This window comes from Neolamprologus brichardi, chromosome 10 (assembly GCF_056152115.1).
Source record: "Neolamprologus brichardi isolate AB-2024 chromosome 10, ASM5615211v1, whole genome shotgun sequence".
Classification (NCBI taxonomy): Eukaryota; Metazoa; Chordata; class Actinopteri; order Cichliformes; family Cichlidae; genus Neolamprologus; species Neolamprologus brichardi.
In genome coordinates this window covers 17,326,434-17,352,995 of record NC_142113.1, presented here as the reverse complement: position 1 = coordinate 17,352,995, position 26,562 = coordinate 17,326,434, and the positions used below count along the sequence as shown (strand labels likewise).

Sequence of the window (26,562 nt, the reverse complement as noted above, 5' to 3'; positions counted from 1 at the left end):
ATATTTTATTTTAGTGCAGCTGGTTGAGAGCATGGGACAACACAAACCCAGCTTGAGAGAGACAAAAGCTAGTGTACTCCTAGTCATAGATCCCAAGTCTCAAGATATTAGAGAATAGAGACGGTAGTACATTAGGTGACTGAATATAATTAGTTGCATTGACCAACTGTTCGCCCAGGGGTTGAACGTGCAACATCTGGGTAACATTTGAGGTTCTGGCTGGAGCCTGAATGTAAGTAGTTAATGAGAATTTCCTTTAATGTGAATTTCTGTTTATGTAGATGCAACAGATTTGCAATTTTCACCAATTTATCTCATTTAGCTATATAACTACAGATTACATGGATTTGACAACTCGATGCTATTAAATTGCAAACTGATAGTAGACTACATCTTATTGGCACTTTATTTCTATCTTGACAGACCAAAGTCAGTGTGAAGACGGCAACTAATTGCAAGCAATCACACACTTGTTCCCCGTCTTCAAAGCAACCATTTCAATGTAAAAAGAGCTCACACCGAATAATTTTAGTTGTGCCATGATTGCCAACCACTTTTTTTCCATGTGTAACTCTGGTACACGAGTAAAAACTGTTAGTAAAACAGTAACTTACAAACTTGGCAGTTAGTACCTTTAAGTTGTTGCTAACTTCCAATTTTTAAAAAAAATATATACTTGACTGAAAAAGATAGTTTAGATAAAACTCTATAAGGGAGGTGTTATAAGGGATGTGTTATGACAGTAATATTTTTTCCCTGTTTTTTTTTTTTTTTAAACAGCTGCCTGCTGCTGTTGGAGATAAGGTTCTTGATAGCTGTGAAATTAAACCATACATCACATTTGGCAAGAAAACTGAAACAATCAGAGCTAAAGCCAACTATAAAGGTAGGGTTGCAGAAGGTCTTTGAAACAGCTTTGTGTCCATTTTATTGTGCAGTATGGTAGCTATTTCACAACTTGGAAGAAAAGTTGCCTGGTTTAAAAGCAATTGCATTCTGCTGCAGCTCCAAGTAAGCATCAGGACTTATACAGGTTTAATAAAAATAATTTATGTGACTAATAAATTTCCATTAGGCACATATAACCTTAATCAACAGAAAATATTATAGAAAGAGACAGAAGCAGACTGCTGAAGGAAAAGACAGTGAAGTACAAGTTGGAGTAAGAGGCCAAATATGGGCTTGCGCTAACAGTTGCTGCCTGAGGCTCTCATATGTTGAGTTACTTTCTCTTCAGTGCACTAAATCAGATTCCCAGGAGACCTGCATTCAGACAAGAAGCCCTGAGACATCAGAGGAAGGGTTCTGTATTACAGCGAAAAATGAACAAAGTCAAGTAGGATACTTTAAGGCACTTTGGCATCACAATGAAAACATGGCTCATTATGTGCCAGAGTGTTGTCGAACTATAAGACGAATTATAATAATAACTAAACAAAACTACAACTCAACAAAATCTCTTTGTGCTGTCAAAGTGATGAGTTTAAATGCGAGAGGCATTAAAGAGAGAAGCATATCTCACCCATATAAAGGGAATTGAGATAAACAAGAGAATTTAATGCATTTCACATGAAAGAAATCCTACTTGATGCTCTTTGTTTTAGTAGCTTGATAAGCTAAGAAAATTGTTTCAGATTTACCACAAATAAACTTCTCTACACCACTAGAGGAAAGTGGCTAGATGCCATTTCTTTTGTTGTGCAGGGATAGCAATGGGAAAAAAATATATCACGCTTTGGAAATTCTAGCTTTCTGTCATTTCCACTTTTATTCATCCTCTACACTTTGTTTGATAGAGAAATTTTATTCATATCCAGGGGATAATTGGGGATTATCAACTCTCAGCTGGCATTTTGATGGCTTTTAAAGAACACTGATTTGCTTTGAGAGAACCAACAGTGCGTGACTAAGTTTAGCTGTATTATGAGCTTTCCAGTATATGGAAAAGATGGAGCGACTGTGAAAACATTTAAGTGTTTCACAAGAAAAGGAAGTGAACTCAAACTAAAACAAAGTTGTCCACCCAATTAAATCAATCTCTTTTTGTTATGTAAAATATTTATGCGGTCTTGAGTTTAAAGAAGCTGCAAGTGTTGCTGGATTTTGTAAGTCCTGAGTGGGCTCGCATAATCACATTAGATTGGAGATACCGTTTGCGGTTTTTGGTTGTATAATGAGATTTGCTATTCTGCTTCTTTGTCATTCTTGATGGCACTGAATAAAAATGTATATTGTAATTCTTCTGCTCCTACTTGGTTTGCTCTGTATGTAGAACATCTCTCCATAAGACATAATCTTCTTCTGTTGATCTGAAGTTTCTCTGATGTTTTTTTTTTTCACCATTATGTTTTCAGGGCGTCGTCTGTACATTGCAAATGCAAGGCTCTCCTATTCTTCTCTGCATTACATCTCAGAATGTAAATTTTTTTCAAATTAAAAAAAAGATTTTCCCTTGATCTTATGTACAAACTGATTAGAATTTAGTTGGAAATGGTCAAGTTGCCACAACCGGTCATTTACCTGACATGACCCTCCCCATGATAGCCATACACTCACTGGCCACTGAAATAGAGCTGCACAATTATTATCGTAATTAGTTTGAACAAGCCCCAAAAGTTGATTCTGTTCATCTGGACGTAGCGTTTTCAGTGGGAGAACCATTTCATCACTCATCCAAGTGACTTCTTCAGTCTCAGCTGACTGGAGGTTTCCCCAACCTTATAAACTGCACATTTGCATAATGACTGACACTAGCACCACTGAGGGAATAAAGGACTGTGAGGTCAGTTCCTTGATCATTAATATGCAAATTCTCATGACCATAGTTTGATCAATAGTGAGATCGCAATCATTTCTCATGATTGTTCTTTGTCTTTTGTGACACTTTCATGTAAACATAACACTGCTTACTTTGTACAACATTTTTGCTAATATATACATATAACAGCATTTTGGTATCACTCATGCTAGTCAGTCAGTATTGGTTAATCATGTTCCATAAATTGTGGGAGGTCAAAATCATGATTAATCACTAAAATGTGATTAATTCTGCAGCCATATATTTAAGCATCTAGACATGGTCAAGACAGCCTGCTGAAGTTCAAACTCAGCACCAGAAGGATGAAGAAAGTTTTAAACTCTTTACAGAGAAACTTTCTGGTGAACTCAAGGAGAAGATTTCATGCCACAGGTCAGAGGAGAATGGTCAGACTGCTTGAGCTGATAGGAAGGCAACAGTAACTCAAATAATGAGTCTTTACAACCAAGGTATGCAGAAGAGCATTGCTGACTGCACAACATGTTCAACCAACAGAAAATTAAAAATATATAACATCGTGATGAATAATGATGTGGGGATACTGGCTTGGCACACTTCAGGCCATGAGCAATTCGCCAGCACTTTGTTGAATTTATCAGAAGAACTAAGGTAGTTCTGAAGGCAGAACTGAGCCCAGGACTAGTGTACTAGCTGGTGAGTGTGTAATTGCTTGTTTTGGGGGCACAAGAGCATAAATAACACCCTCACAACCAACCCACTGATCATTTCTGAAAACAGTTTTTCCTTTCTCCCACACTGATTTCAGTGTCTTCCTCATTTGGCTGCTTCAAATGATTAAAAGCATCAAAAGGTCCTATCTTTCAGGCATACTGCACACATAACTAGTCTGGTTCATTTGTGATTGACCAGAATAGGTGATCACAAATGAAGAAATTGGTACCGCTAACGAACTTACTGAATAACAAACCTAATAATTTATTCATATCTTTCAAGATTGGATATTAGAAGAAATGCAGCCACTAGTGAGGGAATTTTACAATTCATAATATGTCAGTGGTTGTGATTAGTTCGGCTGTTAAAATGACAGTTGCTGGTGGTGCTTCTCATTTTTATGAGGTGTGTGAGTGAATGAGCAATGAATAAATTGTTGCATTTCTATTTTTTTAAATATCCCACATTACAATCTCATATACTGTTCAGCATTGTAAGACATTCATTCTGCAGCCCATTGTCAGCGGTCTTGACAAGTTATAAAACAACGTTTTATCAAGCACAATGCCTTACTCAATTTGTCCCTTCCTCTTCATTCAAACTCCCACTCATGACGGTCTCCAAAATGTCATACTTTCACAAAGTTTAATGTTGTTCAGAGTTTGATGTTTGCAGTGCTTGTTATTTGTGTCTCTCCATTTATCCTTCAAAAGAAACAGTGAACTTTTTTTCCCCAAAATATTGGGCAGAGAGTTGAAAATATTAGACACACATAAAAGAAACACCTGAGCAACAGTCAAAGAGGTGAAAGCAATCATTGTAAATGCGTCATTTTCTGAATAGGGTCAGTGCCCTCCCTACAAATAAGGGGAGTAATAAAAGAATCCCAGATTTCGTGTCTTAATCCAGCCGTCTGATTTCAGACCACCCTTCACCACATGCCAGCTTTTGGCACTGATTGATGTGGTGTATACAGACAACAATGCGGAACTTTTTATCACTCCAGCAAACTGGTTCAGGATAAAAGCTGCCCTACTGTGGCACTGGTAATCATGGTTCCTAGAATGAAGTTTGGGATCCCTAACATTGCTCATCTCATGTTATAAAAACTGAACAGGGATTGCTATCATATGGTTATATAGTACAACACGGCAATACTCATATAGAAATTGGCAGTCTGCTTTTAAGCCCGTTATTGCTTGCATACATACAGTGCTGTGAAATTGTTTGTGTCTCCTTGTGCATTTCTGATAGTATATTTGTCAGACTTGCATGTTTCAGATCATGACATTTTAATATCAGACAAAGATGACCTGAGTAAATACTAAATGCAGTTTTTAAATGATGATTTCATTTGTCAAGGGGGGAAAAAACGTATCTAAAACCTAAGTTATCCTGTGTGAAAAGGTAATTGCCACCCCATTAATTAACTGTGTATAATCACAGGAAAGCTGAGTTCAATATCACTAGTCTGTCTGTGAAGGTTCTCAGTCATCCAGGTCATCGTAGTCTAAGGAGCTTGGAAAGAAAACTTTCTGGACTTCTTTAAGTTTCCTTGAAGACGTTTAAACTCTCATCTGAGAAGCTTCTTCAATTCTAAGAGCAATTGGTGAAGAGTCCCAGATTTAAGTCCTACGGGAATGTCCCCAAGAGAATCATGGACTCCCTATTGATCCTCCACCTAATCACACAAGCCAAGGTGTGAAAATGGGTGTGGTTCACAATCAGCCATGAACCCTTTGTGAAACCTAGCCTCACCCTATCATGTGATTTACTGAGGTCAAATGGCCCAGGGTGTGAGTGGGCGTTAAGGCGCCTGGGACGGGATCTCCAAACTGGATAAAAATCTGGGACTCTCCACCAATTGCTTATAGAACTAAAGAAGCTTCTTGGATAAGAGATGGAACGTCTTCAAGGAAACTTAAAGAAGTCCAGGCACTTTTCTATCCAAGCTTCTTAGAATATCACTATTCACACCCAGGCCTGAGTAGTGCCAGACCTGGTGAATCAAGAAATCACTTAAATAGAACCTTTCTGAAAAAGTGAAGTAGGCTAAAAGATCTCAAAAAGCAACACATGTCAAGAAACTAAAGACACATTAAAATGTCAAAGCCATTGACATCTATCAGTCTGGAAAGAGTTACAAAACCATTTAAGGCTTTAGGACTCCTGCAAACCACAGTGAGAGCCATTATGCCAAAATAGGGAAAACACTGGTGAACCTTCAACTCATCTAGGAGTTCAGAAAAGAAAACAGAGCAACATCTAAAGAACTGTATGCCTCACTTGCCTCAGTTAAGGTCAGAGTTCATGATTCAACAATAAAAAAGAGGCTGAACAAAAATGGCACCAATTGGAGAGTTCCAAGGCAAAAACCACTGCTTACCAAAAAGAACACAAAGGCTCATCTCACATTTGCAAAACAACTTGAAGAGCCAAAAGTCAACATTTTGGAAGGTTTGTGTCCCATTACATCTGGTATAAAACTAACACAGCGTTTCCTAAACACATCATCCCAATAGCCTAATATGGTATTGGTAGAGTGTTGGTCTGTGGCTGCTTTGCTGCTTCAGGACGTGACTATTTGTAGGATTTTCAGCTCTCTAAGCGCACCAGCAAGTCCAATAGCAAAAAAAAAAAAAAAAAAAGTTAAAAAAATGAAAGTTTTGGAGTGCATAGTTAAAGTTTGGACTTCAATCTGATTGAGATTCTTTGGCATGCCCTCATGTTGGAAAACCCACTAATCAAAACAATTCTGCAAAGAAGAGCCTAAATTCTTCCAAAGTGATGCAAAAGATTCATTGGCAGTTATCATAAATGCTTGATTGCAGTTCTTGTGGCCAAGGGTGGCACAGCCAGTTATTAAATTTAGGGGAAAATTCCTTTGTCACATACAGCCAAGGTTGGGGTTTTTTTTGCCTAATAAATGAAATCATCATTTCAAAACTGCATTTTGCATTTACTCAAGTTATAATTGTCTGATTTTAACGTTTCTTTGATGATTAAAGTGTGACTAACATGCAAAAAAATAACAAATCAGGAAGGGTTTGGGTTTGTTTTTTTACAGCACTCTATCACAGTTGAAGATAAAGCGCAATAATCAATACTGAGAAAGTTTCACAAAAGGTCAAAAACGTGTTAATTAGTTTGTACCAGAAGAACACAATATGAAAGCAGCAAAACTTACACTTAGATTTAGATACAGTACAAATAAAATGTCTCTCAGGGCTCCGACTGGCTTGTAGTCAATCTCCACTACATGTTCGAATTTTAATAATGCATTGCCTTTAAAAACCACACTTGTTCTCGGAGATAACACTGTGCTCAAAGCAAAAACCAAGCGTTGAATGTGTCCAAGTGAGCAATGCAGCATGTGGGAATGTGTAACAGCATAGGTGTCACATATCCCCTTGAGGTCAGCACATAAACATTCACCCCACATACACGGACACATGCGCGCACACGCACACAAGGTTTACAATTAGTGTTCTGGTGCAATAGGCTGCAAAAAGTGCAATTCCCCTGTATCTAGGAAGCCCAGAGATTTTCTGAGCAGACATGACCTCTGACTGGGACTATGACTAATAGTGTGTGCAAGAGGGGCAGGGTGCAACAGCAGGTTAGAGCACTTTCATTCCTTCTCAGCACATCAAAGAAGGCAGAAACAGTATACTAAAACAAGTGACAGAGTTTTTCTTCATTCATTCTTTTAATTGTAAGTTAAGAGAAGGAGTGAGAGAATGATTCATTTTCACCTAATTCTTATTTTCTGACAGGAACAGTGGTTAGTAATTTGAAATTACACTGATTCTAATTAGTGGAATACTTATCATTCTTTTGTCACATTTTTCTTGGACTACTTAATGAAGTAATCACAGTGATCATGTGATTGGCAGAAATGTTTTAGATTTCTGTGAGTCACAGTGGATGTGATGCTGCTATTATCAAATAACTAAATTAATAATATAATAAATAGATTTTAAAAAAACAACAACTTGGATCATACTGGCATCAGTTAAATTATAAGAGAGACACACTGTGAAACATATGAGCCAGTCACAGTATAGCATATGCACAGGTCTGGTTCACAGCAGTTTCTTCTAATTTAGAGAGTTTTAGTTCAAAATAAATATTCAAAATTAATTAAAAGACTTACAGCACTATGTGAAGAAGTAAATATGTGGAAAAAGCAGTAGGTATTGTGGGGTACTAAAACAGCATTAGGGGGGCCTAATATAAATAACAAGTGCTTTCTCTCTGCTTGCACAGATTTGACATTGAAAAAAGCTGCAGTCTTTAAAACGTTGCAACTTATTCATCAAATAAGATTACCAACAGTTTTCTTAATCTTAAATCCCTGAAGAGTAATTTTCCGAAAATATTTTTCTGAATTATCAGCTTTCACTTGGCCTGCAGCCCTCATTAGTTACACACATGTATCCTTGCAGCCTTTGGTTAGAAGATTTAAACAAATTTTCCAGTTTATTCTTATGATCTGTGCTAATTGGATATAGCTATTTGAAGCTATCATTCACAAAGCCGCATGCAAATGATTCAATTTTCTTTGAAGAATTAATTTATGCATTACGATTTGAGTATTGTGACACAACGTCTTACAGGAACAATGTTTCTCGTCTCTAATGAATGGGATAAACAAATTATTTACTGGAGTAATAAAATCATATTTGCTGAAAATTGCCCATTATTTCTGTAATGCTTTTTGTTTTTTTTATCTCTTGATCCCAGAGCAAGTGTGACGAGCTTTATAATTACTTCTGCTTGGAGACGTTAACCGCTAACCAAACAGATAATAGAACGCAATCAATTTAGCCAACTGCTATAATACGTCGAGGCACATTTTGTCTTCTGAGGCCTACATCTAACAGCCCGCACTGAAAAGGAAATAAATTAAATTAGGAAAGATATTTTTATTTGCTCGTGTCTGTTGAGATGTGTGACGGGCATGCATAGATAGATTCTTTTGATTGTAGCGATGTATTTTTATTCATTTGACAATCTAGTTTTATTTGTGTTTTTCACAATGGTCATACTAATTATACATTGTGACCGTGTTTTATTTTCAGGCGACTTTATTGTGTTATGTGACAAACAAGTTTTTTGTGTGACTATTATTTTTTCACACTATTCATGTATATACTATATATAATGTTCTTCCTCTACCCCCCCCCCCCCCCCCTTTTTTTTTTTTTTTTGCACATGTCGAGGAGCGTGTCAGGTTACATTTCAGTGTGTGTTATACTTGTATAACTATGCATGTGACAAATAAAGAACCTTGAACCTTGAACCTAACATAGAGAAATATTTGCAAATTTCTTCTTTACTTCAAGTCATTAAGGTTTGTAGACGTTTGTTTATTCACGCTCTCTTAAGATCCCACTGAAGCCTTTCAATGTGGTTGCTGTCTGGACTTTGACTGGGCCACTGCAATACACTGAATCACTGTCCTGTTGCTTGACATCGTGTGTTGGACAGTCGGACTCAAATTTGACTATAGAATATCTGAGTTTACAGAGGAGTTTACAGTTGACTCAATCACTGCAAGGTGAACTGTGGCTGCAAAACAAGCCCAAATCATCTCTCCTCCACCACAGTGGTTGACAGCTGGTGTGAGGTGTTTGAACTAATATGTTGTGTTATGTTTTCGCTACACGACTCTGTGCATTATGGCCAGACATCTCCAATTTGTCCTTGTGTGTCAAAAGGACATTGTTCCAAAAGTCTTGTGGTTTGTTTAGATGCTACCTTGAAATCTGAAACTGTGCTGCCATGTTTGTTTTTGAGAGAAGAGGTTTTCTCCTAACAGCCCTCGTACTTTTTGAGCTCTTTTCTAATTGTCTGCAATGTTGCTCTTATGTTTTTTTGTTTGTAGCATTGCATGCTACTTACCCTACTAAATCCTGTGGAAGACTGAACCGCTGTACTGCATTTTGATTTTGTTTTTGTTATATTAAATAATGTCACAACATATTATGTCACATGTCGTTCATCTGTGGTGTATTAAGGATATACTTAAGAGGAGGTCTGGGTGGACTGATGTATCAACCAAACACTACACATTAAGAAGTTGGTTTTAATTTAAATCATTTTTAATTTTGTTCTTGTTTGGGTGTCCCCTTGGTATCATTCTTGTTAAAATGATTCTGAGTCTGACTCTTGTTAGTTAGTCCTGACAAAAGGAGACGTGACTGAAGCACATGCTATTGCAAATGTATGCTTTGCACCAGGTTCTTTTTACCACAAAGCTTCAATAATACACGAATGAGTCACTGTCTCTATGCGACTTCCTGTAAAGATAGGCCATCCTGTCTCGCAGTTTCTGCCCCATTCTTTAACCTCAGTTGACATTCTACTCTTTCTGCCGTTCCTGAGTGCCTCAATCAGGCTCGATGGATCCAGTCTGATTTGTCGTAATGAGTTTAAAAATGGCTGGAAATGCATTGGGAATAGTTTTCTGTCTTCTACTTCTTGCTTCTACTATTCGAGGTAATTCTGGATTTCCACATGTTTTTGGGGGGTTATGATATACTGGCAAAGATTAATGTTTATCATTAGTTTTGAAATACGTTTTGGCTTCTGTTGTGACAAGCTGTGTTACTATAATCCTAAGCCTGCACCCCAGCAGACTGCAGTCTATGTTATCAACTTCAAAGTGTAAGTGATTTTGTGTCCTGACTTTTGTCACTTCTAACACTATCTGATGTGACTGACAGGGATCCATGGTGTTGAGTTGTTCCATTATGAAAAGATGGAAGCTGTAGTGGGCCAGAATGTTTCCTTACCCTGCACTTTAAAAAGTGCTACTGATAACAAGATTGTCAGCATTGAATGGCGTAAGGAAAACACAAAGCTGGGTTTGTACAGCCAATCTTATGGAATCCATCTATTCTGGCAAAATATTACCATCCAGATTGAGAAAAACGGTACAGATGTCCTGGGTTCCCATCTAAAACTTTCTGATGTGAAGAAATCAGATGAAGGCATCTATGATTGTGACATGGCCACCTTTCCTGCTGGATCCAAAAAGGTTAAAACACAGCTAATAATCAAAGGTAAGAGAACCTAGTACGCACAAAGCCATATCTAAGTACCTAAACCAGACTTTGTAGACCACCCTGGATTTAATATTTAAATAGAAATACACAACATCTTTCTATCTAATGCTGTATTGCATATATTTCACATTACTTGAGGTTGCATCACAGCACTCAGTCTCTGCCAATCTCAGCAGCTATTTATCGCTCAGCAAATCCAAGTAAGAACGAAAAGAACACATCTAGGAGCTTTGCTAAAAGACACAGTTTTCTTTTGCATATTACTTGTCTCATAACACACAACACAACACACTCTTTTGTTCAGCTGAAGGGATGTTGTGATCACAACAGTGGCAGAAGACATATTACAAAATGTGCTTTTCACATCAGTCAGTCGGTTGCTTTTTTTTTTACGTTTTTTGTGTGATCACCAAATCTAATTAATCTCATGCTTTCCTCAATAGATGACATTAAAATAACATGTGATGTGAATGGCACTGTTGAAGTTCATAATGGAGAAAATGTGACAATTCGTTGCACATCATTTCCAAATGCAGAGTACACATGGACCAAGGTAAAGGAAGCTTGGAATTTGAAACTGAATTTAACTCTTCTTTTCAAAATAAAAGTTTTTTATGTGCTACATAATCATGCTTTGCCCCAGAATGATGAACTGTTGTCAGAGACTGGATCTCTGGAGCTCTGGTGGGTGACTGATGCTAATGCAGGGGTTTATACACTGACTGTCAACACAGGAAGCAAAAGTGTGCACAAAGAGTTTGTGGTCACAGTGCTAACGACAACCACAAGTTTGAAGACAGGTGAGCGTCTTCAGTTCATTGCTGCTGTTTGCCTCTTTGTGTCATATTCAATTTCATCATTTCCCGAGGGCTGGATTAGCAATCTAGTAGAGGGCCCAAGAGACTGAATGACTTAATAAACTGCACTGGACCAGAAAGCTGATACTTGAACTTTTGTTATTATACTGTAGCTCACTCAATTTTAATTTTTAATTAGCTGAAGGGAAGGCGAGAGATTCAAAGGATTGTGATGCTGCCAGCCATGTTATGAGAATGTGGAAGGAACTAGGAATAAATTGGGAACTACTAAAACTAAAAAGAAAAAGAAACTCAATTATTTGCTTTAAATCAGTTGTCCATTGGGATTTGAAGGAATACTGAAATACACCCAGCTAAAACATAATTCAAAAGTTTAAATTTCAATACACCCAAACAGCATGTGGTCTGCCTGCCACCACTGGTTAAATAGTTTGATGGAGTGCTGTGAGCCGGCTGTGCTCAGTTAGGAAAATAATCCCCAGTTGTCTACTTTTTCATCCTTTGTAGACGCTTCTCATGAGAATTTGAATACGTGACAAAAAAAACAAACAGAAGCCACACAGACGTCACAACTTACTTCCCGTTCTTTCATTCTATGTTTCAAACCACAAGCACAAACACACAAACGCAACGCACTGCACACTACAACAGTAGCTCAACACCAGCTATGAATCGTGATATGGGGTAAGAGCACAGTCTGTTGGTCAGATTGGAGTAGTACAGCAAATGTAGAACTGAAAACATCAAAATAGGTCACAATTTCCCGTAGCTCTGAACTAAATTTAATAGAAATGTACATTATCAATCTATGGCATCTCAGTTGTGTCTCATTGGACATCAAACCTCTCTGGGTATATACATCAGGGTAGGCATGGTAGCATTAAAATTGACACTCAGAAGAGAAACTATCCTAATTAAAAAGAAACACCTGTACATTGTACTATTGATATTGCAAATTCATGCCCACACCGTTACCTCATAAATCTATGCCCAAGGCTCCAAACTCTAGATACTTGAAATATTTTAGTTGTATTGATTATGCATATTCTCCCGAATGCCAACATGAGCCGTGTTTTAATGATGTATTACTCTTCATTGGGTAATTTAAAGTTTTCGTCAACTATAATTATAATCCCTACTCTTCATGCAGGTTCGATGAATAGCTTTACATTTGGGAAATACATTGAACACACAGCTTTATATCTCATATTAAATACGAGGCTCTGACCGTAAAGTTTGAGTGTTGGCGAGCAAGCAATTAAGTTTATTTCCCAATAGATTGAAGTATGTTGTAAACAGCAATGCAAGCTAGCATGATTCTAATGTGATGGACAGACTACAGATTTCTACAATATGAAGACACAACCAATCTGCACAGTACATTCTGATAACAGGATTATTTCTTCTTTCACTGTCTTGACAGTGTCACCACAGGGTTTGACTGAATCAGCAGGCATCAGCCTTACAACATCACCAACCCCCGAGCTTTCAACCCACACAGATCGGACCACCTTCATTGCTACAAATGCTCGAAACACCACAAATGTTACAATCACAGCTGATGAGCACATAACCTCTTTTACAAATTCTACACACATCTCTGTCACAGCATCCCCAACCACACACTCTCACACCCAAGATTTGCTCAATACGACTGTCCAGAGGACAACAGAATCAGGCTATCCTAGCACAATGTTGACCTCAACGCAAGAATCGGCCAGTGATGAGACGAGGAATGAGACTGAGGTACATACAGAGCAACCAGAGGGCATTTCCTCAGCAACGCCAGAAGAATACAGCACCACAGGAAACATTTTTAAAAGTCCTGACAGACCTTCATCTGGAGATAAATATGGAGAAAATGAAAATAAGGGTAAGGTTTTAAAACCGCAGTATGTGAGAATTTTTTTATACATTACCAGTCTGCCTCTAGCTCGTTAGTGATGCTATTAGACCATTTGGTGCATTTTCTTTGGGGACTACCAACAAAGTGAGTATTTCTGTTTGTGAATATCAAGGCAAGGTCACAGTGTTGGGAAAAAAATTGCTTGTAAACAGGCAAACAGCAGATATAAAAGCCAGAGTTTCTTTGCTTTCACCATCTGCATCTTCATCATATGTTGCTCAGCCTCCGGCTAGAGGCCTTTCCCAGGTAGAAAACTCATTAAGAGGAGCATCTACTTCTAGGGATGCTGCATGACAAACTGAGGGGGAGGATTGTAAGACACACTTCTCTGCCTCGAGGCAGAAAGTTTCTGCGTTGTAGCTTTACATTTATTATCAGTATTTGTTGAAGTTTTGCTTGGTTTCACCAGAGCAAGACAATCAATATGTTAGAAACTGCAACTGTTGCTGTACAAATAATCACATTTTCCCTTCTCACAATCTGCTTCTTAGATACGGCACCGATTCATCTGTTGTTGGTGGTAATCATTGTTCCGGTGCTGGTATTGATTGCCGTAGCTGGCTTTCTTTTTAGAAGACAAGTTATAAAAACCAGGTAAAACCCTTACTATCTATGCATTCAACCGTCCTCCACACCTGCACAGGGTCGTGCACTGGGTGACCCTCAATGACCTCAAAAATATTGATATCTATCAAATCTTCCAGTAGACACACATGACATACAATACATACCTCCACATGCTTTCTGGATTCAACTAACTGTCTAACAATGCCACAAGTCAATATTTGCACTCTGACTCTGTCTTTGTAGGCTGGATTCGCCGCCTTCGTTCAAGCCCCCTCCACCTCCAGTGAAGTATACAGCAATAAGACAAAGCAAGACTCTGACAGAGTCTTTTCCCATTTCGAGGTGCAACTCTTTAACAGAGACTCAAATATGAATGACTCAAATTTTTGCCCTCTCTTGGTCATGTTAAGAGTTGCAGAATGAGGTTATTTTTACTCATTACAAACCAGTCACAGGAAATTTTCCAAATGTGGCTCTGTGTATATACTTTGTGAGGTTTTGGGGGGGTTGTTTGTTTGTTTTTGTATAAAATGCACCCAAATATATCAATAGCTGAAAATGAATGCATATTAAATTTTATTAAACTGACTTTTAAACTGTGTTTGTGTTATTTACTTTTCTCTTGTGACATTGTTTCAAATATTGTACTGCTTTCTCTATATACTACCAATTCATACACAGTGACAGAACTTTATATGGTGTACTTTCTATAGTTTCTTCATATCTTTCAAAGGAATGCTGCTTCTGCTGTAATACTTCATTCATTAGTGTGATGAGGCATTTCCTGCCCAGAAACCCAAGGATTTTCTCTAATTTAGCTCAGTATGTTTAGTTGATGCAACAATGTTACAAATGTCTTAATATCAAAGACCCCTGTTGTCCACAGGTACCGCAGAGCGACAATCGTGATCACAAAGCAGGGCTAAAACCACAAACCACATGGGCTTAATGGCTAAAAGAAACATAGCAACCACTTGATGAAAGAAAATATGAATCAGTACGGGTTTCATAAACATTAACAAGTCAAGTTCTCTGATGTTTTTTTTTAAATATATTTTTTAATCCTTTGAGTTAATGAATTGCTAAGTTTTAATAAGCAATTTAAATGGATACTGCTTTATATTTATTTATATTTATATTTATATTTATTTAGCCATCGACATTTGTGTTTATCTGACCTGCAGACACTCACGTATGTAGATGTTCTGGGAAACTTTTCACAACTGCATTTTCTTTTCTTATTTTCCAACCACAACAGCTAAACCACAAAGCGCTACGTCTATGCAAGATTTAAATTCTTGATATATACATAGCATACGTAACAATGCCCCTTGCATACAGCTGACAGAACAGTATAAGTAAATGTGAGCTTATTGTTCAAGACCACATTGTGGTTTTCACCATTTTTCGACTCTTTATTTCTTTTTTATTTTTATTTGATTTTTTTAACTCTAACGTTGAGAGCAGACCAGTCTGTGTGAAATTCTCTGCTTTCTTATTGTAGATAGTTTTTTACTGTATTTGTTTATAACTGTGACAAACAATATTAAAGTTGCTATCGTTTCTAAACAGTTGTCATGTTTATATTATAATACAGCGATCTATATGAAATTATTCTGTATCCCACTGTAGTGTTGAGACTGCGTGCCTCAGAATGAGGTTACCTCGCTTCCTGTTTGTAACTGAAGAACATTCAGTTTTCAAAGTACCGTGATACCAGCGAGGTAACAGAGGGAGGGTAAAAATAGACTACAGTGTTGCGCATCTCACTGATTAAACAACGTGATGCCCTGTAACCTGAGAGCAGTCATATCAGACAGAGAACACGTTTTCTTCAAGACGGCTGGAATATGGGTAGGATCTGAAGACCTTTTAGAAATTTTAAAGTTATACATATGTGTTATATCTATAATATATATATATATAATATGTATATTTCACAACATTATTCATATCTCACATACTTTGTATATCGCTAAGTATAATTCTGTATAATTTGCTATTTTCCAAATACTAGAAAAATATTTTTCTAGTTATGTTATGATTATGGCAGGACAAAAGATAAAAGTCAAAATTCCAGGCTGACTGAGTTAGTAATCATGACTATGTATATATGTATGTAATCGTATGGTTCTTTGTCTACAGTAGTTAAGCATGTTGTGCTTGTGGGTACATGGCAAAAGCCTTTGTCAATAATTTCTAGTTGTGAACAAAACTGAGAGGGAAAGATTACTTTTGGAAAGCAAACCTACGACGCTTCGCTTGTAGAAACACATGATAGTTACACTCGAAGCTGTAGACGCTAATAACTTTAAAGTAGCCATATCAGGCTTTAAAGTATGCAAGGTCGTAGTTTTCTTAAAAATTCTCCTCTTCACCATCAGTGATTGGATTTGTCCAACAATGTTAAAGCATCTAATTGTTTTTAGAAAACATGCTAGAATCATTTCTTTTTCTCTTTGATACTGTGATGCATAGAAAGGGGGTTGTAATATTAATGACAGCGAAAGCAAATAAATAGGTTTAAAATATGAACACTGAGCTCTAAAATGTGTCATTTTTCAATATTAGTGGTTATTTTGTTTTTGTCTCTTAGTTGAAATTCTAAACGTAGCCGTGGTGCTGCTATCTGTGGCCTTGTCGATCTCTTTATGCCTCAATGTGATCTTTTGCATCAAGCGAAGAACTATTTTGTGCAGAGGTAAGGTAATATGTAATCTAAATGTATTCACAGTTATTTCTAACACACTCTTTACTTTCTGTAAATTTGCAACATATTTTATTCACACAGAAAAAAATGGGTCCTGCTGCCCCCACACTTCTGAAGAAGAAACGTATGTTTTTTAATATATATATATTTGTTTGTTTATTTATTTTGTTGGCAATGTATTATTTAGTCCAATAGACAACACTTGATTGTAAGTAACAGTAATAGATACTGGAGTATTTTCATTTTATTTTTTGATAAAATTACAATATGCAAATAGCATCACATTGTTTAAACAAACTGTCCAAATGTTCTTTCATATTTTGAAGCCTGTCACACAATGAAGGGCTTTATTTTCATGACCTTAATCATCAAGAGCAGAGGGAAAATCCCCACAATCATCATGAGCAACAGGAAAATCCAATCTATGGCAACATCAGCACAGAGAGAAGAAGTGAGTGTGTCTGCTTTCTGACTCGTTTCGGAAAAAACAAGACAAAATCAGTGCATTAGCATTAAGAAACACTTGTATACCTTATTGTATAACTGTGTATGGTTTGTTGATCTATACAAAAACATTTTTGGCAAAAACAAACATGGAAAACATGTTTTAATATGGACTAAAACTTAATGGATTAACATGTGCAAATTTGCCTTAATTGTACATCCCCCCAATTGTTGACTTATAATTTAGTTGTCTTGTTATTAGTATTCCGTCCGAATGTTTAACCCTGTAAGACCCAACCCATCAAAAAATAGCCAGAAAATTCAGAATTTTTGGAACTGAGATGTTTATTAGCCCTTATAACAAAATCCACAATTTTTTTTCGCTATATCATGTTGTGTATGATATATTTTTATTATAGATTTAATGATACACTTAACTTTTTGTTAACAATGTTAATTTTAGACGAAAAAAAAACGTTTTGTGCAGAACATTTTGAAATTATGGCAAGTACTGATCATGTTGACGAGGTCTCACAAACTCATGTATCAAATATGATACAAAGGGCATTATAGTGTTAATAAAAGAAAACATTATTTGTGTTTTACTTCAGGTTCTGCAGAGGGTTGCTATGAGATGATGACCATGCAACGCACAAGAGAAAGTAAGAAGGTAAGTGCTGTTCATAAGTTTATTCAAATCTATCTGCAAGTGTATTTTAGTGGATTAACATATTTCTATTACATGATCCAGTAAAGACTTTGAAATGCCCTAAGAAGACTGGATTAATAAAAAGCTCATTTAACTCCATCTTTATTTACAGAATTTCTATTAACTGCATAACTCACAGGTTCTTTGAAGTTCCTTTGAGTTGTCAGATACAGTACACTGACGTACTGTTGTTACATACAGTATTCTGCACACTAATGTATGTGAATGACACTTGTAACTTGTATATATAGTTCTTCTGTCATTCTTACACTTCTTTCATTGATTACTTTATTTGCTGATGATGTGAAAAATATGTTAGTCATGTAAAATTAGCGCGTCGGCTGATAGCGTTTAAAAAATGTGAAAGGATGACACATTATGCTTCTGTGTCGCCGCTACTCAATTAAAGAAAAAAATATCGAAATAATTACTGTTTGACACAGTTAGTCGCTTACTTTTAAAACGCTCATTTGTTGAGCGCTTGTGATTGTTGAATTTGAACAAAGACTATTCATCATCTTGGCTAAACCTGTTACTGCCTGATGCTTTTAAGAGTGTACTGCTCTGAAGTAAAGAGGCGCGCCAAAATTATTACAAAAGACAAGAACGACATTGCGAAATGGAATAAAGCGCAATAAACATTTTACCTTATTTCCATAACTGAAGATAAAATTGTAACCAAAAATAACAGCTGATTAGTCTACACTGACTATCTGACTATACTGAAGAAGTCAGCTCAATCTAAAACTAAATACTTACATTTTGTGCAAAAATACAACAGTCAAATCAGTTGAACTGATGCTTACAGAAGTGCTTTCAAAACGGAAGGCAACTGACACCAGAGACTCTTTGTGGTCAATAAAGCTGTGAACCAATGAACACAATTAAGCCTGAAGCCTTCTAAAAATAAACTCGACAAACTCAAATACATGAGAACATACACAGGAGCCACTAAATAGGATGCAGAAACCGGTGCAGAGTGAAGCAAAACCTGAAATCAATTTTACAATCAATCTATTTTTGTCTGTGTTGTCTGAAACCAGCCTTTCCAGAATGACCTGAATTATGCCTCACTGGACCTGAAGACTGCAAAGAAACGAAAGAAGAAGCATCGCCATCAGCATAGCCAGTCACAGGGACGAAATCATTTCCCCGAACAGCTGTCAGTCCACCACACACCTCCTCTGAATACATTCTTGGAGGTGGATGCAGACATGGATGCTCATCTTCCGTCCAGAGACACCAGCACCATGGTTTCACACAGCAGCATCTACCTCAACAGTCAACAAATAGCTCAACAGACGGAGGAAATGGAAAGAGAAAAGAATCTGACGCTGGAGAGGAATGTTGGTTGGAATAGTATGCGAAGGCGCGAGGATGGAGGAAATCAAGAGAGTGAAGAAATGAAAGATGAACAAGAGTGTAACAATGGGAATTTATGTGAACAGCTTTCAGAAGTAGAAACCTTTCAGAGCTGCACAGATCCTTTCATTGGTAGCTTTAGCCAGGATGGTCACCAGCACGGTTAAACAAACATATCAAGTTTTACTGTTTCAAACTGTTTTGAACTGAAATCTATATCACCTGAAAAAGACTTTTTGGTTTTTATTTTATTTTATGTGCAAAAAACCAAACTACTGTCTATTACTACAGCTGTAAAATGAAACTACGTCATCTAAAATATTCAAACTGCTTGCAGGGTTGAGCAATTTCCTCTCCGAGGCAGACAAGATGAGGTCTCCTCATTGAGCAACAGAGGAAGAAAAGTGTACCTTTCATGCAGAGGGTGTAATAAATGTAAATAAAGCTAAAAGGAAACTCTTTGCGTGACATTTAGATGTCAAGGCCCATGTGGAAATTTTTCAGTTTATTGCAAAACATGAGGAAAACACCAAATCATCACAGGCCATGGAAGAACTCTCACTGTTTTGATGTCTCATCATCATATATTACCAGATGTCTCATAGAAAGGTGTGAAGAAATAATTTCTTACGTTTGTTTTCCACGATGTGGGCGCTGGCTATGTGCTGAAAGGGAATGTTTCACTTAAAAATTTTGACATGCCTCAGCATATGTGAAACCGCCTCTCGGTAATGCTAAGGGTGAAGATAACATTAACGTGACGATAACGTTTAAAAAACAGAGAAGTAAAAACAAAAAAGGGGGGGGGAAGCTTTAAGTGGGACATAAGTGATGACATTTTGTTCTCCCTTTGGGCACCTTGCTTTGCTGTAAATGTCATGTAGGATTTTACATGTCATGGTTATGACAATGGTTGTTACTTTAATAATCTATTGCACATATGAGCTAATTTGCCGTCTGCTTAAATGATTATTTCCCTCACTGTAATCCCTTGGCAGGATAATTTACTGCCCTGCTATCTGCCGAGGGAATTGAGCTATGGAGTGAACTCAGCAGTCAGAAGCCTGCAGCCCACTCTTTGTTGACAGTTTTTCAATAGCTGACCATGACCTACTTCCCCTCTATGGATTAAATTTTGGCCTTGGGCATTTTGGATGCAACTCTTGCAGACATATGAGAATGTCACAAAAAAAAAAAACTTTTCACGGATAACAGGCACCGTTAGTAACTGTCATGTATGAGGACATAAAGGCAGTCATTTATACAGGATGTTTTCAAAATTATAAAGTCACGCTTCTATAAAGAATCAGTTGTAATTAGGAGCAGTTTATAATTTAAATATGGGTATTAATCTTATACTGTAGCCTATTAAGTTGATTTGCACTGGGCATTTCCTAAGTTACTCTATAAATAAGTATGAATTGACAACTTAGCTTTTAGATCTATCTCAATCGTGTAATTGAAAAAAGAGATAAAGCTTTTAATGTGTTCTGTAATCTAATATGACATGATGAGAAGCAAAAGGAAACACACTTATCTTTACATAGACAAAGGAAATTGTACTGTTTTATACTATGCTCTTAGAGTAAACATACACACCAAGTACCAAAGTTTATGACTGGGTTACAGTAAAGTATTAAAGGGACGTTGACAATGCAGGAAATCATTCAACTACGTAACGTCTTCATAATAGTGATTTGAGCAATTAAATTATTATGCAGTCCACAAGAATGGCTCAGCCAAGCTGACACCCATTTTGGGGACCCTGCAGAGAATCTTGCTTCACTGCTGACATAACTTTGATCAAGTGGTAAGAAAATTTCCTTGAGGTACATTTGCCTTTCAGCAAGGCTCAGCAAAAATGTGCAAAATTGCATAATGTGGCTGTGAGAAGACAGAAAATACAAAAGAAGATAAATTTTTTAGTTAAAAAAAATAAAATGAAAAAAAATGAAAAGTAAAATAAATTAATTAATAGTAATTAAGATATGACATTGGCTTTCAAACTCACAGTACAAATTTGTGGTTGCATAATCACAACCCCTTAACGCCTAGTGTATCATATTTGATAAATACAGTTTTTTTGTGCCTTTTTAAACTGAAATGCCAGATGTAGCAAATACAATACAAATTAAACACCATATATGGAAATTAAAATGTAATTAATTTATAAACAAATTTGTCAGATGGCTCAATAAACTCTCTGTTTTCAAGAAATTTGAATTTTCTGCCAATTGTTTCACAGCTCAAGCTTTAAAGGGTTAATTTCAGCCATGAAAAAGCAATGCAACAATTCTCTTTCAGCTTGTAGTCGGGCATGTGGTTTCTTTGTAAGATTGCTATCATTGTACAGTTTGCTTATGATGCCACATGTGACCTGCAGTAATTGGAACAGGTGTTATTTTTAAGTTGCTTATTTGTTTCATGTATGTGTGCGAAGAGAGCGAGAGGAGGGGGGATGAGATGAAACAAAGATTACATGACAGATATGAAATATAAAGTGGGTTACACTGCAGCTTGTGAATTGTGCGTTAAACTTCTATAGTGCGTTTCAAACAACTGTTAAAGTAAGTGTGACATTCAATAGAATAGTTTAGTAGAGACAAACAGCTCACGATCCAAAGCACACCACTGAAGGTGACTGTGGGAAAGGTTAATGCTGGACATCTTAATACAGAAAAGGCAGCATTTGGTGATGTCCATGGGTTCTGGACGTCAGGTAAATGTTGACATCCATCCTAGTATTAAAAACTAGCCATAATGTTTTTAATTATGTTAGCTTGTTCAATTACGAAATACTTTTGAGCCTCTGAAAATGGGGGATTATGTACAAAAATACATGCAATTTTAAAACAATTAATACAATACTTTTGTTAAAGCACTTATATTAAAGCTAAAAGTTAGCACCTCAATGTAATCACATCTTGATTGTTTGATTTAAAACCCACTGTGGTGATGGACAAAGGCAACATTACCAAAAAAAGTACTTTGTTCAAAAACCTATGGACTTAACTGTAAGTGGGTTTTCTAATCTGTTCCACCTCCTTGTAAAACTGCTATTAGTCATCTAAATTTATTTGGCAATGGTTACAACGGACAAAGGTTGCGATCATGGATAATCAATATTATTATGAACGCGTTATTTTTTTTTATCTTTAATAATAATTTTGCTACTCAGACAGTTACAGGGGGAGGCCAAGTATACTGTTTTCAAAGAACATAACCTTATTTTGTATTATAAACAACAGAAGATATACTCAGATTGTAGTATTTCAACCTCATAATACACAAATTATGCTTAAATTCTAACATTTGTAACTCCTGCCATATGTAATTGATAACAATCTAAGATGTTATTTTCAGTACATAAAGTACTTACCAGCAGATACAGTTGCACAAAGGAGTAGCAACCAGAGACCTTAAAAGAAAGAAACAAATTGAAGGGTCAGTATTTTTAAGTAATAAGTGCCGCTGGAGATTTTTTTTTTTTTTTTGATTTGTTCTTTTTAAAGGATGTTAAGTTATACTATATTTTTAAGTATTTTTTAAGTAGTGATTACTAGTACTAATTTAAGTAATGAGTACCAACCACTAGTTCTTTAGAGAGAAAAACTAAATTGTAACAAAGTGGTTTGTTCTATACTGAGGCAGTGAAGGGTCATATTATCCACTTGCGGCCTACCTGTAGAGACTGGCTAGCTTCTCGGCTGTTTTTCTCAAACTATGACAGGAAGCTCGCTACGGTACAACAACTCATTTCTGTTATTATGTTTAAATAGCGTAGTTTGGTTACGACCTTGGTTACCTGCACAAACCTGAATAAACCATAAACTTTCAGACAGCAACCCAATGCTACTATGCTAGTAAAATACAGTAGCAAACAGGCAAAGAGATGATGGTAGATAATTTACACCAAATATAATAATGTATAACAAAAATTTAAAAAATAAAATATAAACATGTTATCTTTCACTTTTTTTCTAACCAGCCGGAAATGGAAACTTTTTTTTTCACAGACTACGTAGTGAAGCCTCCGATGGGCGGAGACGATCTTCGTAACCAACATGGCAGCGTGCATGTGAATGTCATGCAGTTGTTACGAATTATTCAGGTGCGCTCATTTCAAATGCGAATATTCCGTTGTTAAAGCCTATATGTGACTTTTATCTTGTCGATTTGTACCGTCACCCAACCCAGACAATCTAAAAGTGGGATCATTTGTTCAGTACCGCAGCTGATCACCGCTCATGCTAACACATTAGCTTAGAAGTAGACAAATTTCCATGATGGATCCTGACCAACAGCTGAGAAACGTAAGCCACTTTAAGTCACTGCTTTATAATCCAATCAGCAACAGGGCTGGATGATGAGTGTGAGTGTATGTTTTTCAGCTGCGGGATTTTCTTCTGGTTTACAACCGAATGACTGAAATCTGCTTCCAGCGATGCAGCAGCAACTTCAACTACAGAAACCTCACAATGGACGAGGTAGGAAAGGCGAAGATCACAGTTACTGTGTCGGCTACGTGGTGGTGTTGTTTGATTGCCGTGTTCTGCGTCTCAACACATTTTCTTTCAAGTTTTTTTTCTGTCAGCTGTTCCATTTAGGGGTCTCCACAGCGGATCGTCTGCCTTCATCTCACTTTACCCCTAACATCGTCCTCTGTCACATCAACCTTTCCCCTCCTCCACTATATCCATGAATTTTCTCTGTGGTCAATGAATTTTCCTCTTTTCTTCCTGTCTACTGTCTCAACCGTCAACAAACTTTGTCCAGTATATCATCTATCTCTCCTATGCACGTCCAAACCTTCTCTACCTTACTTCTCTAACTTCGTCTCCAAATTGCCAAATCTGCTCTTTAATATACTCATCTCTAAATCTGTCCATCCTGGTCATGCTTCTTTAATGTATTTACAAACATATTTGATGTTGTGTAACATCTTTGACAGAGAGGACTTTGCCTGTGACCCTACCCCAAAAAGGGAAATTTTGTAGCATTCATAGGCCCTTACTGAATTACTCCTTCAATAAAGAAGCCAGTTTTATGTTGCAGCTTGAATATTTTCAGTCCAGTCAAACCACTAAAAATAGTCCCAGCCAGCATGTGGATAACACATTTGCCTACAAATGCATATATACTGTGTGATCACAATATACAGTAGTTTTCTGCTTTCTACCTCTGACTGCTGTTTGCCTTCCAGGAGCGCTGTGTGGACAACTGTGCAGGGAAGCTCATTCGCTCTAACCATCGTTTAATGGGCACCTATGTGCAGCTGATGCCTCGGATGGTCCAGCGGCGGATGGAGGAGCTGGAGAGCAAAGCTGCAGAGAATGCCAAGGAAGAGGCAGCATCTGGAGCTGCTGGGACTGAAATTTCAGCAACACATCATGCTCCCAACACCTCATCTCCACTTCCAGCTGAGCTGGATGCGTCTGTGTCCTCAGAACTCAAATTATCAGCTGCCACACCGCTCACTCCCACAAATGAAACGCTAAATGCTCCAGTGCTTGATAAAGCTGGCATTGGACCTTCATATACAGGAGGATTTTCTCAGCCTTCAGTTGCTGGTGGCCAGATTGATTCTGCCAGCTCTCCGGCACTGTTTACGTCATCTAACTCTACATACTTATCAGAAGATGCATCTAAATCAGAGAGCCTATCAGGACAAAAAGAGTCTAATAAATAGGGTGTAGTTGATATCCTGTGACCAAATGAAACCAAATGTCAGCATTTTTTTTTTTTTTTTTTTTTTTTGCTTTTCCTTAGTTAGCGATAGATGAATCTAAAGTCAATTAATGACCAAGAAAGGCATTATACGTTACAGGTTTGGCACAGTTATCGATCAAAAGCATCATATGAATCATTTTGATCAAAAGGCATGAGGAGGAGGAATGTCATTCATGATAGGAATTTCAATTGTGCAGTAATTTTATGGTGACTTCTTACACAGTAGTGAAAAAATTGTAAAAGGCTAACATTAAAAGGCTACCCATAAAAGGTGATGTTGTTTGCTAATGAGAGTTGTTTGACAGCATGTGTGTGTTTGTGTGCATCTGTACCTACAATTCAATTTTATTTATATAGTGCCAATTCATAACAAGAGTCGCCTCAAAGCTCTTTATGTTGTAAGGTAAGTACCCGAAACTATTAGAAAGAACCACCAACAATCACGTGATCTCCTAAAAACGAGCGCTGGGTGACAGTTGGAAGGGAAAACTCCCTTTTTAAAGGAAGAAACCTCCAGCAGAATTATGCTCAGGGAGTAGCAGCTATCTGCCACGACCAATTTGGGATCAGGGGAAAGAGAAGAGAACAAAGAGAGATGGGACAAAGGACACACTACAGGAGAAAGAGTCAGAGTTTGGTTGTTACTCATGATTAAATGCAGTTGTGTATATACACACAGGGAGTGAAAGGGACTGAGTAAAAAAAAAAAAAAGGGGGTTTCAACAATAAATGCATGATTGTAAATCAAAGCACAATCGTACACCTGGACTAAAGACCAATCTGGTGTTTACCCAGATGTGCTTAGCCAAGACAGATGTTTTGTGGAATTGCACAGTTTAACAGTACAGCGTGTAGTATATAGTGTAAGTTATAAAATGGTAGGATGACCCTCCCTGAAAAATGACAGCTTTTAAAATATAACAGTGACAGAACGTTACTTTTGTGGTTTGAAAACATTAAAGGCCACCCTGCCTTCATCCTGTTCAGGTGTCTGAGCACAGTCGGGGGAACGCCACGTGCTCTGGCTTGTGTAGCTCTGAAGGCAGTTCACGACCTTTGTCACATATCATCATCTTCCCCTCCTCCCCATCATTTCCTGTGTTTGCACAATCTGTGTTGCACACCCTCTAAATCCAGAAGGAGAGCCGCAATAAACAGCCAGCAACTGTGACAGTAAATAATTGAAGACGTTTGCATCCTTATGGCTGTGAATGAAGACGTTTAGTTCCAGTTATTGATGTTGTTTGGAGAAAATGTTTTTTGCCGCAATATTTCACCGCCCTGCTGCTGCAGCGAGGGAGCCAATGAGATTTACATTCCTCGTCAATAACAAGCTAGTTAAAACAGATGAGGGGATTTCACGTTGCCCTATATGGAGTTATTTGTCCTAAAAACACTAAGTAACTGAAGAACATAAATCTTGCTGTTTTGTTATTTTTCAAGTTATAAATTGGCAAAAAAAAGAAAAGAAAAAGAAAAGAAATCTATGTAAGAACAACCAAGTTTATGAAACTATGACACTTAATAGTTTTAATTTGCATACATATATAATCCTGTTGTGATGCATTAAAATGCTATGAAAAGTCATAATTAGCCAACATTAATTACTGGTTTATTCTTTATTTTTCAACACAGTTTGAACTCTCTTAGATAAGTTTTCTTGTAGTCTTCAGTTCTTTGGGCTTTTTGAAGGACATTCAAAGCTCTTCTTTGGCTGTTGGGTGCCTTTGATTCCATTCTCTATCGACATGAT

The 26,562-nt window shown here is 37.1% G+C and overlaps 3 protein-coding genes across 3 annotated transcripts; all 3 read left to right on the top strand.

Annotated features, from left to right (window-relative positions):
• The first annotated feature begins 9,875 nt into the window (after positions 1-9,875).
• Positions 9,876-14,410, top strand: si:ch1073-15f19.2 (uncharacterized). The gene is made up of 7 exons (XM_006800070.3): positions 9,876-9,994; positions 10,222-10,560; positions 11,007-11,116; positions 11,207-11,363; positions 12,805-13,254; positions 13,779-13,881; positions 14,098-14,410. Exons 1-7 carry the CDS (start codon positions 9,922-9,924, stop codon positions 14,225-14,227), a joined length of 1,362 nt encoding a protein of 453 aa, XP_006800133.2. The 5' UTR covers positions 9,876-9,921; the 3' UTR covers positions 14,228-14,410.
• A 1,247-nt stretch (positions 14,411-15,657) lies between these two features.
• Positions 15,658-19,370, top strand: LOC118454847 (uncharacterized). The gene is made up of 6 exons (XM_035911683.2): positions 15,658-15,708; positions 16,451-16,555; positions 16,646-16,688; positions 16,891-17,015; positions 17,620-17,678; positions 18,761-19,370. Exons 1-6 carry the CDS (start codon positions 15,705-15,707, stop codon positions 19,244-19,246), a joined length of 822 nt encoding a protein of 273 aa, XP_035767576.1. The 5' UTR covers positions 15,658-15,704; the 3' UTR covers positions 19,247-19,370.
• A 3,757-nt stretch (positions 19,371-23,127) lies between these two features.
• Positions 23,128-25,079, top strand: timm10b (translocase of inner mitochondrial membrane 10 homolog B (yeast)). The gene is made up of 3 exons (XM_006800069.3): positions 23,128-23,392; positions 23,471-23,566; positions 24,283-25,079. Exons 1-3 carry the CDS (start codon positions 23,363-23,365, stop codon positions 24,766-24,768), a joined length of 612 nt encoding a protein of 203 aa, XP_006800132.2. The 5' UTR covers positions 23,128-23,362; the 3' UTR covers positions 24,769-25,079.
• The last annotated feature ends 1,483 nt before the right edge of the window (positions 25,080-26,562 follow it).